This window comes from Nestor notabilis, unplaced genomic scaffold (assembly GCF_000696875.1).
Source record: "Nestor notabilis isolate BGI_N333 unplaced genomic scaffold, ASM69687v1 scaffold29633, whole genome shotgun sequence".
In the NCBI taxonomy this organism is placed as follows: Eukaryota; Metazoa; Chordata; class Aves; order Psittaciformes; family Psittacidae; genus Nestor; species Nestor notabilis.
In genome coordinates this window covers 28,012-43,559 of record NW_009922863.1, presented here as the reverse complement: position 1 = coordinate 43,559, position 15,548 = coordinate 28,012, and the positions used below count along the sequence as shown (strand labels likewise).

Genomic DNA, 15,548 nt, shown 5'->3' with positions numbered 1-15,548 from the left:
CATGCTTCATGTTTTCTACCAAATGTTGGCATTTGGTTTTAGATATATCTACAGTATTGCTTATAATGTCCCCAAACTTGTAATTCATGTTAGAGAAAGTTTTTGGTAAAACCCTTTTTTTTTTTTTTTTTTTTTTTTTTTCCTGGTGCACGCAGAAGAGAAGATCAAATCGTCAAGTTAAAAGGAAAAAATATGCTGAAGGAGGAGAAGGAAAACAATCAGAAGAAGAAGCTAAAGTTTCTGTGAAAATAAAAAAGAATTCTTCCCCTTTACCTGCTGAGCAGCCTTTACAGTTATTTGTTGTAAGTAAAAACTGGCTTGGTCGGTAGTGGGAACTTTCCATTTGTCTCCAGTAGTTCAGTGAATAAAGGTCATAACTTGGAAAGAAAACATTATTGCTAAGCACTGGTTTATTTAATGTGGCATCTTGCGAAGATCTTGAAAACTGGAAGAAATTGCTTATTACTGTTTTTCAGTTTTCTGTTACAAGCATTTGTTGACCTGGCTGAAGTTAAGGGTAAGATTAAGACTAGGTGTATCTCAAATAATGTGTTAGGCTGTGTAGGCATGTGAAAAAGCTGCATGCCAGTATTGTCATGACTTTCAGAAGTATAAAATTAATCGAGCTTATGGTGATCTCTGAGATTTTTAAAAAGGAAACTCTTCCCTTTTTTGCCCCCTTTGGGTTTACGCTTCACTGTCCAGTTTGTTCCAGCTATGGTAATCAAACTTATTGTTGAACCATTCTAGGTTAATAAAGTGGCAGGAAAGAAACGGGAAGAAGTGTTCATGAGATGTTAGGAGGAGTGCCAGTGTTGTAAGGAAGGAGAAAGATAGCACGGTTGGGAACAAATCAGACAAGAGGGAAGGTGACTCTTGACTGAAAGCAACCTTTAAAGATCAGCTCTTTATCTCTGGAACCACAGGTTCAGTCTTGGCAGAGCCATGTAACCCCTATCTGTGTCACACGTCAGCCATGCTGGAATTCCCAGGCATGACCTTGTCTACCTGATTCAGCAACATGTTTGTTATCTATATTCAGAGTAAGCCTGTTAAATTGAGTTTGACACATGCTGGTTTTGGTTTAATTTTCTCTTTTCTTTTTTTTTTTGGTAAACTTGTCTGCCAAAGTTCTTATTTTTCCATATCTGTGTAATGGGATTCTAGCTATGTGCACTGCATCAGGTCAGCTTAGCAGGTCATTCACAGTCAGTATGTGTCTGGAAAGCATCAATCACCATTGCTTGTACATTAAGTGTGTTTGGCAGGTGACCATTGCATCTGATGCTCTTTGGAAGTGCCAGACTTATTGTACTTTAGCATGCATCAAGTAGAGTACCTGGCTTTCAAATTTTACTTCCAGACTGTTAAAGAGAATGCCCCTGGTCAAATTTACCTTTGTCCTTGCTCTTCTAACAAGCCACTTATGTTTGAAGGTTTTAAGCCTGCTCAGCTCGAAGAGAGGGCATTTACTGCAATTTAGAATGTCTTTTTTTTTCCTGTTTTAAGCCTGAACAGTTTGAAGATAAGGCATTTACTACAATTTCTGTTGCTGTTTTCCTACATTTATAGGAAAATCCAAGTGAAGAAGATGCAGCAATTGTAGACAAAATCTTATCCTCCAGGGTAATAAAGAAAGAAGTAAGTGATTGTCATGGGATAAAACTGCTTATCTGGAAGAGGGGTTTGTATCTGTCATTTAACATTTACCATGAATTTCCTTTCCTAGGTATCTCCTGGGATGACAGTAGAAACAGAAGAGTTTTTTGTAAAATATAAGAACTAGTAAGTACTAAAAAGTTGTTTCATTGGAGGTATTGTCTGAAATGATAAGTACCTTATACATGTTCTGAAGTTTTGTATTGTTGAAGATTAATTTATAACTAGATTTTGTCATCTTTTGATATTTTTCTTTACAAATTTAATCTTAAAAGTGCTAAGAATTTGTATTGTATTCTTAGTAATAACTTTAAAATTATGAGTATTGTGCAACCAGCACTGACCAATAAGATGACAGCCATTACTGCCAGAACAGAATTTTTAGAGAAGACAAGTTTATTAAATTCAGCAGGGACTATGTTCCTGAGGCTAATTTTAATTTCATGAATTTAAATCAGAGCTATTTTGTGAACCTAGATTAGATTTAATGTCATACATTTAGGAGAGGTTGATGTAGGAGTTGGTCTTGCTGCTTTAAAAAGGAAAAAAAACCTTGTAGCAATAGAAATGATTTTACGTCAGAAGCAGGAAATAAAAAAGAATGAAGAGAATCTTTCCCATGTTTTCCTATTTTAAATTTCATACATATATTGCTGTCACTACTCCGTTCTTGATGTTCAAAATACAGGAACATTTTGAGTTCTGTATATGTGAGTAATTTCATTAGATTCTTGCTAATAAATGCGATTTCTGTGAGGCTCTGGATTCTCATGTTCCTGGAGTCCATTTAGCTCTCGTTTTCTGATAGGGTAAAGCCTGTCTTTGCATCTGAGAATAAGTAATACCCAGCAATAGCCCTTCTTTATTTCTGTCATACCTTCAGAAAGCTTAAAAGGCGATGAAAACATATTAAAAAGGGGATGTGAGGAAGAGATTTCTGTACTTGCAGCAAATCAGTCTGAATTCAGAGAGGCTCACTTGGGGTGCAGTTAGATGTGTAGGTACTGGTGCTCATGCTTCCCTCTTTCCTTTGACTATTACTTTGTGCTTCTCTCCCAGCCCAATCTGATGACCTGTTCCATTTTGCCATGGGCTCTTGATGCTCCTCACTGATCTTTTGATGGGCTCATCTGTGTAGTGGAGCAGTACCTGTTAAGAGATGTTCACATGTACTACATGAAAAAGATCCAGTATATTATATACTTTATATCTCTGGCTACTTTCTGATAGAGGCGTCAGACTTGAAACTTGATTTATTTAAGCTCACTTTAAATATGCTTGTTTCTCTTTTTAGGATGCATGAAATAAATGTGCGAATCCAGACATTTCTATATATCCTAGCCCAAAAACACTGTCTTAACTAGATGCTTATTCAGAAGATGATTATTCAGAAGAATAAATTTTTGATGTTTACAGTGAATTCTGTCTTAAATAATAGAATGTTCTTACAATGAAATTCTGGTTTATAAAATAGATTTGCTTTCACTAATATGGTGATGTTAATCTCTCTAATTTTAGCTCTTACCTCCACTGTGAGTGGGCCACAGAACAACAGCTTTTAAAGGATAAAAGAATCCAGCAGAAAATAAAACGATTCAAAATAAGGCAAGCACAAAGAGCTCACTTTTTTGCAGATGTGAGTATGAAATAGATAACTAAATAAGCTTTTTTTTCCTTATAAAATTGTTATTAAGGGCTTGCTTTTAAGTAGAACAGCTGGATGTTGGTCAGTAAAAGTCAGCAGTGGGTTGAGGTTTTTTTGTTTCAAGTAATTTAAAGAGAAGGGTCTTCTGGAATTGCTGGATTATTCTGACATGCATGTTTAAAATTCGGTCTGTTTGGGTAACTGCTTAAAAGTGGTAAGGAGGGGAAGATAGTAGGGCTGGTTTCTTCTACTGTATGACTTTCCCAAGACAGCACTTAATCACTAAATGACTGCATTTCCTATTCTAATGCCAAATATCTCCTCGCTGCCCATCGCCAAAAAAAAAAAAAAATGAGGCAGGGGGATATCTTAAAAAATGCAAGTGCAAAAGCCTCAGTTGTTTCCAACTGCCAAATTCATTTTGCACATGATAAGACTCAGGCATATGCCAGCTTTTTTTTGTCTCTCTGCTGATCTTGCTACTCTTGGACTGCAGATGGAAGAAGAACCTTTTAATCCTGACTATGTTGAAGTAGATCGGGTATTAGAAGTATCTCTTTGTGAAGATAAGGACACTGGTGAGGTAAGTACATCTTAAAGCAAGTCAGGAAGATACACATCCAAGTAGTTTTTGATAATGGGGTTTTTTTATCATGTTTGGGAGTAACACGTTAATGATTTTAAGCTTCAGCAATATTTTTAATGATACATGACAATCTTCTCATTTCCTATGCTAGTCATGTATTTTGCAATAGAAATTGGAGGTCCAATGGCTTATATTTTTATTGGTATTAATAGGTCATGTAACAGTACTTGAAGTACTTCTTTTGGAAAGCTATTACAGAGCAAACACATAAGATCAGAAAATAAAAGAAAAGAGAAAAGCAAATCAAGCAAATAAATTGCTGAAATTCAGAGTCTGAAGCAGGCAGAGACAAAAACTTGACAGTTGCTGATTAAGTCTGTTGGAATAGCTGTGATGCTTATTTTATTCTAGACAGCAAAATGAACAGATTTTTATCCAGTGATTTCTGTGTTAGTCTTCCTAAAGCAGGGTTGAGAGTTGAAATTATTTTTCATTGTATGCAGCAAATTTGCTGTTGTTAGACTTTTTGGGAAAACATGTGGTGTTGTCATGAGACTTTGCCCAAGATCTTGGAAGTTCACATTTTATTTCATTTTTAAACATTTATTTACTGAATCTAAATAAGATAATCTGCATTAGTTCCATCTTTTGAGACTTTTCCAAAATTCTGGCTGGCCTGTAAAGCTTTCTATTTTCTTGAGAAGACCTCTGTTTTTGGAACTTAAGAAAGTTCTTTGTTTTAGGCTTACGTAGCCTGATTTGGACAGTGGAGAAAATGTTCTGGGTAGCACCTCTCTAGTCTAGTAAACTCTAGTTAGTGGAAATGTGGCAAACATTACAAATGTAGTGATTTATCTTTCCTAAGACTAAGATTTACTTGTGGGTAAGTGGAATTGAAAAGTGCTCCAGGGGCCTACAACGAGCGACAGAGTATGAGAAACCAAGGATAAGTAAATAGATAACAAGAAAGATATATACAGTATTTTAAATAGTATCAGAAATGTGCTTCTGTTCCCAGCTCTCATGCGAGCTAGTTACTCAAATACTAAGGCATATTAACAGTCTCTATACTAAATTAAAAGCTGATAACATTCAGAATTCTCTTCTGCAGCCTGTTATTTACTATTTAGTAAAATGGTGTTCGTTGCCATATGAAGACAGTACGTGGGAGCTGAAAGAAGATGTAGATCAAGCAAAAATAGAAGAATTTGAACAATTGCAAGCTTCCCGGCCTGACTCAAGGAGATTGGTAAAATTATGCCTAATTTACTTGTCTGTCTTGGCAAATTGGATATGTTTTTTTCCAACTTTAAGCTTCTGTGTTAAAACATAAGGCTTACTGGCATTCTGTGTAAAGGATTTCTGTGCCTTGTTACCTAGGAATAGTAATATTTTCAGGTAGGCATAGATAAATACTCTAATTTGTTACTCTGTTAGAAAGAATGTTTAGGAAAAAAGTATGACTATGTAGCTATAACTTTCTTTGAGTGATGAGCAGTACATTGAAACTGGCTATCACAGAATCTAAACAGTATTAAGGCAAGGAGAAAGCAGAATAAAGTATAAACATCCTTTACATAAAGAACAGTGTTAAGTCTTGTGCTTTGACACTGAAGGAAATTGCCAAACAAGATCTGTCAAACATGATTCCATAATTACTTCCTGCTTTTTTTTTTTCCTCTTGTCATAAACGGCTAGCTGAAAGGAAGAAAAATGCACCTAATAAGGAAATGTGTTTTAGCTTTACATTATGAATCTTCTGTCTTACAGAGCAGGAGAAAACAAAATACTTCTATTTGAAGTCCTGTATGTCATTGTCAGTGTGAGACAAGTGTCCTGTGTCGTGTAGTACCACACTTGTTCTAACTTATTTTACATAACTGAATATGCACAGTGTTCTGATTTGTAGGCTTTGATTTTAATAGTTTTTCCATCTATGGATAATGACAGTAGTCACGATTAACGTGTTTGTATTATATTTAGTTAATTTTTCTAGTATTTATTTTAAATCCTGCCATTTTGCCATGTGGGAAGAAAGGCTTTTTATACCTCTCTGTTGCCATATTTGGCTTTGAGAGAAAAGATGACTAGAGCACTAAAGCACACCTGTACAACTGTCAGTCGTCTTAGCATCAGCAACAAGTATTTTCTGTTCCAGGCTCCAGCAATTACAAGAAAGTGTTTGCTGGCAGCAGCCTTGCGAGCAGGAGCGTGGCTGCTCCTGGTGTGGGGGAGTGGACAGATGGGTGCTTTGGGAGAGGGGAGGAAGCCACGGCTGCTGGGGAGGGACAGCTACTGCTCAGAGATGGGTGTCAGGTGATGCTGACATTGGCAAGAGAGATACAAAATTCAGCTCTGAAATTCAGAGCTGGCAGATAAGGCTGCATGACTCTATAGTGAATACAAGCTTTTATAACAACTGAGAAATGGGGGGAGTGAAGATGATCATAAAAGCTTGTAACTAAAAATATTCTGCTTGAGTGTGTGGGTTTGTCCAAGGTACAAAGCAGAAGCTATTCTAAGAGAGTTTTTTCCACTAGAATCCTACCTAGTATCAGTCAAGAACTTCAAAATTTCTCTGCTAAGTTGCCTGCTAAACTAACGGCCAGCCAGCTGAGTCTCCAGGCTTGGGAATTAGGGGACGTGTGTTCACATAGCTTCTCAGCTTTCTCTTACCTTGCTAAGGACATTATGATGATGTACTTTGATACTGTTACAGTCTGTTTCGTCCTGTCCTTTGCATAATGATCTTGCATATGCTTATAGTGTCTTTCATCAGATCCCTTGGTGTAATCAATTCAGGGAGCTAAACCACTCAAAAGTGTACTTGTTTGTATTCCTGGTGTTGACTTCCAGAATCAGCTAACTGCAAGGCTGTGATCAGCAGTGACCAGGGCAAGTGCTAAAAAGAAAGGGCAAGATCACAGTAACTCAGTGCAGATTGCCCAAACTGCTTCAGAAGGATAGCGTCAGCAACCAGTGTTATTCAGACGTTGAGGAATTTGGTAGTCCCAAATACTCAGTTGTAGGACAGACGTTCTTAGAGCTTCTAGAGTGAAACTTCGTATGTTTTTTAGGTTTCTTGTGTAAGTGAATTAGTGTTTAAAATTGACAGTGCCAAGCTATTTGCATTCTTAGTTTTAGAAATCAGTTATTATTATAATAGAGTATTAATTTAAAAGTACTACTTTATATTGATAAATACAAATTTCAGATTTCCACAGACTATTTAATTAGTAAGTAAAGTTAATACCTTTCCAGTTTTAAGATTGAATAATTACATTCTAAATCTGTGTTGTTACACTTTGGAAATAATGGGTTAAAATGTTTTGGAAAATAAAGCATGTACCAATTTGCACATGTGTAATCTTTCCTTTAAAGGACCGACCACCTCCAAACTCCTGGAAGAAAATAGAACACTCCAGGGAATATAAAAATGGCAATCAGCTCAGGGAATATCAACTGGAAGGACTTAACTGGCTCTTATTCAACTGGTACAATAGGTATATTTGCAGAATGTTTTTTAATTTAAACTTGAAACCATATGGAGTAAATCAATATTACTGGGCATGAAAACAGTTTTAATTCAATTTATCTTAAGATCTCTGCTTATATCTTGAAAGGGTGTAACTGGAAAAAAATAATTTCTATTCCTTTGGGTGTACCAATATGTTCTTAACAACAAGAATAACAAAACACAAATCTTAAAAGAATAAAACTAACCTAATTGAAAATACATTTTCAAGGCCTCTGACGTATTTAAAGAAAAAACAACTTCCACCAAAGTACAAGCTTTCAGAATTTTTGGAACAATGAGGAAACACTTGCATATTTCAAAATAATTTCTAGACTTAGTTATGTGTCTTTAAAATTAAGGCTAGTAAATAATTATGTTTTCTATGTTGTAAGCTAAAGTTAACTTCTGTTAAATAATGCTGTGATACATTAACAGGAATATAATAGCTTTCAAGATGTTTTCCAGAACAGTGTTTTTTCTTTGTATCTAAATTGGATTTCTATTCATGAATCTTCCTGCTTGCTTTATTTCTAAATATCAGTTGCCTGTCATCTATAGAGATGGTGTCAGTGAGCATATGATTTCACCATACTGTTTGTTTTAATTCTTAGTCAAGCACTACATTAGCTGTGTGAGCATATGTGCAAATAGCTTAAAGGGCTGGAATGTATGGCTGAGGGTGAGCACCTAATGGTATTTCATGTAGTAATTTGGTTATATACATCTGTCTAAGTTCTGGAAACAAGAAGGGAAATTTGGCAGTGATGCTATAATGTACTCCTTTTATGTGAGTGTAGCTGGAACACTTTCCATCTGTGACTTTCAGCGAATCTTCATTAGTTTCTAGCAGTTTTGTCAAGGTTAGTGTTAAAGGTAGGAAACCTGGTTGACTTGAATTCCATTAATTAGGGCAGATACAGCTCCAAAGAATACTTCTCAAATCTTTTTCTAGGAGAACCTCATGGAGCATTCTTGGGTTTTGCCAGTGCTAAATATGATTGAAAGCTTGTAGTTTTGTGTGCTGAGTTCATTCTTTCAACTTAACCAGGGAAAGTTTGCAAACATCTTTTACAGTGCCCCAATTTTGACTATTTGACAACTTGACTTTGTTTTTATAAATTGTCCATTTGAGTAACAGCTTTAGTGTGTGTACTTTCTCTGATGCTAATCACAAATATATTTTGTTTTCAGGCGAAATTGCATTTTAGCGGATGAAATGGGTCTTGGCAAAACCATTCAGTCAATTACATTCCTCTATGAAATCCTCCTGGCTGGTATAAGAGGGCCTTTTCTGATCATAGCTCCACTTTCCACCATAGCAAACTGGGAAAGAGAATTTCGCACGTGGACTGACCTTAATGTTGTAGTGTATCATGGAAGCATGATCAGCAGGCAGATGATTCAGCAGTATGAAATGTACTTCAGGGATTCACAGGTAAGCTAATGACACTTGTATGCTGTGACTTACTCTAAACCTCTTTCTGGTAGTCGTAATGAAAGCATAGTCTACGTTATCCATACATAACATTTTAGGGAAGGTCATTTCACATCCCTTGATGTGTTACTTAAGCTTTTTACGTATCAGAATCTTTAACATATCCTTACTGAGTAAATTTTGCGGAAGTGGCTGCAGCAAGATACATGTCATTTCAGTATGCTGAGTAATTTTGCAATTGAATAGCAGTGACGCTGGTACTCGTGTGGAGATTAAAGTGTACACAGATGGTTGCAGTTGGGTCCTGAATGTGATGAGCAGTGAGAACAAAAGTACAGCTGATTAAGCTCTACATTACCTTTATGAAGCTGTTGATTTCCTTTTTCCTAGCTTTGTCTGTGTACAGTTTGCTTTTCTGCCTGAAATACTTCACATTAAAGGATATGGAAAACCCCTTGAAATTTGATTCTTCTAAAAGGGGGCACTTTTTGCCCATTCTGTATAAATAAACATTTTATAAATCATGATTGAAAACATGGCACTTCTACGGAATTGATAAGACTAAAAACTTTTTTTTTTAAGTCATGCTAAATATTAAAATGACATTATTTCTTCAGTGACTTATTGTGTACTGCCTTATTGAAGGCCTTGCATATTCTCATTGTCAGACCAACCAAGTAGAGTAAGCTGGGTAAAAAGTGTTCATTTAGTACTCAGGTGATACTTTCATTACGTACTGTATGAATGCTAAATGTATCACTGTCATATATTTTGATTTCTTGAATGTAAGATTTTTCCTGTGATTTAGTCTTTCAGATTTTCCCAGGGTTAAAAATGTGATATTTACATAAACCTTTTTGAAACAGTTCTGTTAGATGGTTGTATCTGTAATTTAAGAGTACTTAAAATTTTATGGTTGGTTAGACAATATTGGATTTATGGATATGAATAATTACTCATTAGTATTAATTACAGAGTTACAGAGATAAAATACATGTGTATGAAATGACAAAACAATTTATAATGTAAAATCCCATGTCTGGCTCTTGATAAAACTTCAATGAAAAAAATCTTTAGATTGAACATTTGAGGTAATATAACAACTTCTGTGTGTTGATGAATCTCTAGGGACGTATCATTCGAGGTTCCTACAGGTTCCAAGCCATTATCACAACTTTTGAAATGATTCTTGGTGGGTGTCCAGAGTTAAATGCAATTGAGTGGCGATGTGTTATTATTGATGAAGCTCACAGACTGAAGAACAAAAACTGCAAACTCTTGGAAGGACTAAAATTAATGAACCTCGTGAGTAATATTTCATTTTGGGGTTTGATTCCAGTTCAGTACAATAATAAATCACAAGTTTTATGCAAGTTTTAAACAATTTTTTAACAGTAAAAGCAAGTAGCAGAGTTTAAAGGGGAATTACTGTCTAGCCTGTAGTTAAGGTTTTATTTGACATAGTAAAATACTTTAAAAAGCAGGTACTGCCTTGATTCTTGAGGCTTTTGTTGCGTTACTGCAAGATCCTTAAGGACTAGTTTTGCATTGTTTAATTGACTTTATTACTTTGATACACTTGTTGCTAAATGTTCTCAGTAGTTGTCTTAATTACTTTCTCATACATGCCTGCTGTGTATATTTTCCACACAATAGGGTGGATTATACATACATGAATATTACAGGCAAAGTTGAAGTGTTCACTTATTTCTTCATTACAGATGTAGGAAGACAGGATTTAAAGAAAAGCTAATAGAAAATACTTACTGTTTTTCTTGATAAATCTGTTTATCTGTATTACCCGTATACTTAGTGACATGCAGAACTGGTATTTTCAGGTTTTGACACTCAGACTTAACACAAAAGTTTTTGCAAATAAGTGCAGATATGGTCCTGTAAGTTTTTTGTTACCTTTTGTAGGAGCATAAAGTGCTGTTAACAGGTACCCCGCTGCAGAACACAGTAGAAGAATTATTTAGCCTCCTTCATTTTCTTGATCTGCTGAATCTACATTCATGCAAGAATTCGGAGACCTTAAAACAGAGGAACAGGTATCGTATGTTGCATAAGTTCATTTTGAGCTTCAATGTGTAAGAGTGACTTCCCTGAAGGCAAAAGTTTTTTTTGAATAGTAATGGTTCTTGCTCCCTACCCTCCCCTTCACTCCCCATGTTACCATATATAAGATCTTTTGTCATGCAGTTTCTCTGTACTGTGCAGGCAGTAGAAATCAGTGAAGTATGGTATTTTATATTAAAGAATTACTTTGACTTTTTTGGGCCAGATTTGTGAATTTGGCAACTAGAGAGAATAATAAGAATTGAAGTTTCCTGCTCTGTAGACAGAGCCTTTGCAGACAAATGGTAAAAAGGTACTCTTTTTTTGTTTGTTTTGGAGTACATAAAAATATTTTTCAGTCATTCAGGGTTAAAAACAAGGCTAGATGCCATCTGGCAAGTATTTTATGTAAGTCTGGGGAAAAAAATTAATGATACAGAGTTCAAAAATATTTCATTAAACTACACTATTACTTTTCATGTTCCGACAAACTGTTGTATTTCATTTAGGTTCAGAAACTGCAAGCTATCCTGAAACCTATGATGCTCAGACGATTAAAGGAAGATGTAGAAAAAAAGCTGGCTCCTAAAGAAGAAACTATAATTGAAGTAGAACTAACTAATATTCAGAAGAAATATTATCGTGCAATTTTGGAGAAGAATTTTGCTTTCTTATCCAAAGGAGCAGGGCAAGCAAATGTACCCAATCTGGTTAACACCATGATGGAACTCAGAAAGTGTTGTAATCACCCTTACCTCATCAAAGGTAAATACATGCTAAGGACTGATTTTTATTTTTTTTTTTAGTACTTTTGTACTTTTGTTTAAAATATATCAGAACTTTTATTGTAGTTCTTAAATGTTTTCATCATACTTCCCAAGGACTGGATTAGGTGGAAGCATGTTTTTCATAGACTTAAGGCAAAGTTGTGAGGCAGTTGGATATTTGAGGCCTGAAATGTGAACTTGTTTTGTAGGATTTCGCAGAATATTTAGAAGCAATTATCTCATGGAAATGTTACACCTCTTTAATAGTATGAAGTATGAAGAATTCCTAGAGCTAACTCTAAATGTTTTTTGCAAGTGATACGGTCTGTCAGTCTTCATTGCTTTTCACAGTTAATTTGGGTGGTTTTCCTGCTTGCAAGAAAATCTACTTTTAAGCTCTTTAAGTTTTTTCTATGATTTCAATTATAGTGGGACTTAAGAAGAATCACAGAATCATGGAATCAACTAGGTTGGAAAAGACCTTTAAGATTATCAAATCCAACAGTCTTCAAAATACTGTCTTAAGATTCATGTCCCATTTAAAATACTACAGAGACAAAAGAAGTTGGGGTTCTTAGTTGTTGGGTTTTTTTAAATACAACACATGAGAACAAGTATTTTTGTTTTTGCAGTTGGGTTTACTTCATTCTAGGTGTACCTTCTTTGGTGCTCTGCTTAAAAACTTAAGACTCCTTTTCAAAGAGCATAGAAATAGATGTTCTTGCTAGACTTTAGATCCATCCAGAACTTTGTTCTGTCTGCAGCAGTGACTAATGGGGTGATATTTAGAGTACAAGCACTGATTTAGGTAACTTAGCCTTCTATGTATATGGAGATATTTGTGTAGGTACACCTATAGAGACAGAAATAAATTCTTTTAATAGGTGCTGAAGAGAAAATCCTTGGAGAGTTTAAAGAAACATACAGCCCAAGTGCTCCAGACTTCCATCTGCAAGCAATGATCCAGTCTGCTGGTAAATTGGTTCTTATTGATAAACTTCTTCCAAAAATGAAAGCAGGAGGCCACAAAGTCCTTATCTTCTCTCAAATGGTACGCTGCCTTGATATATTGGAGGATTACCTTATACATAAAAGGTAAGATACTGCGTATTCTGTCTCCTGTATTATGTTGTTCTCTTTGGGTATATCTTTGAGTATTAGTGCAGGCTTAGTGATTACAACGCACCAAAGCTAGGAATTTTTTCTTTCTGGCTAATCGCTGTAACTTGCTGTAGTGGCTTACCATTTATTCACTAACAGAAACTTCAGAGAACTGAAGAGAGATTGTTGAGTAAACTATGTGTCCTTGTGACCGAAAGTTTGGAGGATAAAACTCCGTAACACCAATGCAGCATTAAGGAGCAGGCACTACTTTATTTCAGTGCTGGGTGCTAGGTGGAATTTCCACAAATCAGGCACACCCAGTGCCGATTTCATTGTTAAGTTTATACGCAAAAATTACAAGGTAGTACACTCCCGGTTACAGTGACTGGTTAGTGATTTGCATGCAATTCTATCTGCAGTATCATTCTCTTCTATTACTATGCTTGCACAGGGGAAGGGTCTTCACCTGGGCAAGGGTCTTCTTGATCTGTGGGTGTGTTTTTCAGTATTATAATGAAGGCAGTTTACTTCAGGTCACTTTAAAAGTAAGTTTTGTTGCCAAGTTGGCCAGCTAGATTTCTACTTTGCCGGGTTGTCACATAACTTATCCTATATACAATAGACCCTGGGTGCTTTGGTTATGCTCTAGAGAGTAAGAACTAAGGCTAACTTATCACAGAGGACAGGGATTCCAAGCAACACAGCGTCTGATTTAAAGTAACACAACACGCCATGCTAACATAAAGGCTAACTTCTTAAATCAAGATGTTCCGATAGATCACTATTTCACAAACACAAAACACAGAAGGGTTCAGTAGAACTTAAGATAATCTGCGACACCTTCAGTTTGTTGCCTTTTTTATTGAACATTTTAATATGTATGTACTGTTTATACATTGCCTGTCAGAAAGCAAGTAAGTTCAAGCTCAGGGTTGCTCATCCAAACCCTGGAAAGCATAGCATGTGTTTCTCACATAGCATGTGTTTTTCACTTACATCTTGTTGAACTTTGGCCAGACAGGGATAATGCAGCTCCTTACTCCTAATAGAGTTTAAGTACAAAATGGTAAACAACTGGAGGTTTGCTTTTTATTAATGTAAAAATAAAATTGTGCTTCCCAGCTCTCCTAAATTATTATGGCTTTGAATTTTGGAGCAGAACTGAACTGCTAGCAGTAAAGCAGCTCCTTAGCTTGGCTTTTGCTCTCACATGCAGTAGCACCCTTTGATTATACTGTTGACCCTAGGGAAACCTAAGAGCTTAAATTTAAGCACATGACTAAATAATATGTGTAAAGCTTTAGGATGTAAAAATCTCACCTTGAGCTTGGTTAGAATCAATTGCTGCTATATCAACCTAAAAGAAATACTGAAAGGCATAGTTCTGTTTTTTTAATGGTCTAGTTGTTGGAATGTACATTTGGCTTTGAAGTGTGTATTTGTCAGTGAACTACCTAGTGGTATAGAGTTAACACATTAAAAAATAAAAATCAGTGAAAATGTCAAGCCGTCCTGCAGTGGATACTGGAATGTATATTGAAAACCATTAGTAAACTATACTAAAATCTCCTTTTGTGACAAATTTATATAACTTCTATGCTGCTATATTTTTGTTTCATAAAGCAGTCTATTTGAACAGCAAGCTCAACAGTTTGTATGTTTGATTTCAATAGACTAATTTTATGTTAGTGTCCAGTATGGAAAATACTACTTATTCTGTAATGTAGTAACATCTAGACTAGTGCATCATATCTGCAGGTAGAATCTTCTGAAATCCATAGGTGGTGAAACTTACTCTGTGCTATTGTTTGATTAGAAATGTTAGAGTGCACACATGATTAGACTTCATACTTAACAGAACTCATGACTGTAGTAGGTTGCTGATGGCCGAAATGCCTGTTTTCCTGTGGATTAGCTGCTGTGCCATTTTATAGCTGATTAGAAGAAAAATGGTTTTGAGGTTTTTTGACTAGTAGATAAACATTCAGCATCTTATTCCATATACAATTTACAGAAGCATTTGCTCCCCTTTTAAGTGTTTCACTTGATTTTGGAAGTTTCAAGGGAGTCTTTTTAACTATCAAAGATAACAGAAGTGACAGTTCTACTTCAGGCTTTTAAATTTGCTGTGTTTAGTTTAGGAAGCTCTGGATTCATTGATGCCTTGATAAAGGCTGTTAAGAGGTGCTGTCATGTAACTTTTGTTCCATTTCTCTTAATCTTGACAGAATCAATATGCAGTTTGTCCAGTGACAGCTCACCAGGGACTGCTTTCTGCTGGTTACTTGGTTCCCCTAACATGTGCAGGCAACTTGGTATATAATACAAAAGTTCACTCTTCTGCTAGTGTGACCCCAGGCAGGGATCTAAGCACAGCAGCATGTGAAAACCTTGTAAGTGTCCCCATGGGACTTCAGGTTATAGTGTGTTTTAATGCAGCTAAGTGCCCTGGTAATACATGTTTCCTGGTATGTATAATTGGGTACTTGCTTTAATGAAGGAAGTTCAGAAGAACTGTTCTTAAAATGTTCAGTGTTTGGACTTGCGGATGTGTATTGGTACTACAGATGTGCAAGTTCTGTCATGATTCCTGGTTAGGTTGATGCTCTGATAATCAAAGTTAGTTGATTGTGCTTTTATTCACTGTAAAGAATAAATACACAAGCAAGAGTTCTGTTCTAATCCCTCTTTGTGTGTGTGTGAATCTGTGGCAATTTTCAGATACTTATATGAGCGAATTGATGGGCGAGTACGAGGCAATCTCAGACAAGCTGCCA

General features: G+C 35.8%; 1 protein-coding gene across 1 annotated transcript in view; it reads left to right on the top strand.

Moving 5' to 3' along the window:
- LOC104403630 (chromodomain-helicase-DNA-binding protein 9-like) overlaps positions 1–15,548 on the top strand; it is a gene marked incomplete at its 5' end in the record, with an annotated part of 51,700 nt that overhangs the window by 13,371 nt on the left and 22,781 nt on the right. Inside the window, 14 exon segments of the mRNA XM_010011849.1 lie at positions 156–302; positions 1,573–1,641; positions 1,730–1,785; positions 3,178–3,295; positions 3,801–3,887; positions 5,002–5,139; positions 7,272–7,393; positions 8,599–8,842; positions 9,971–10,147; positions 10,763–10,838; positions 10,841–10,893; positions 11,410–11,665; positions 12,552–12,762; positions 15,493–15,548. The exon segment at positions 15,493–15,548 is cut by the window's right edge and continues 164 nt beyond it. Of these exon segments, the coding sequence (XP_010010151.1) occupies positions 156–302; positions 1,573–1,641; positions 1,730–1,785; positions 3,178–3,295; positions 3,801–3,887; positions 5,002–5,139; positions 7,272–7,393; positions 8,599–8,842; positions 9,971–10,147; positions 10,763–10,838; positions 10,841–10,893; positions 11,410–11,665; positions 12,552–12,762; positions 15,493–15,548 (1,810 nt within the window).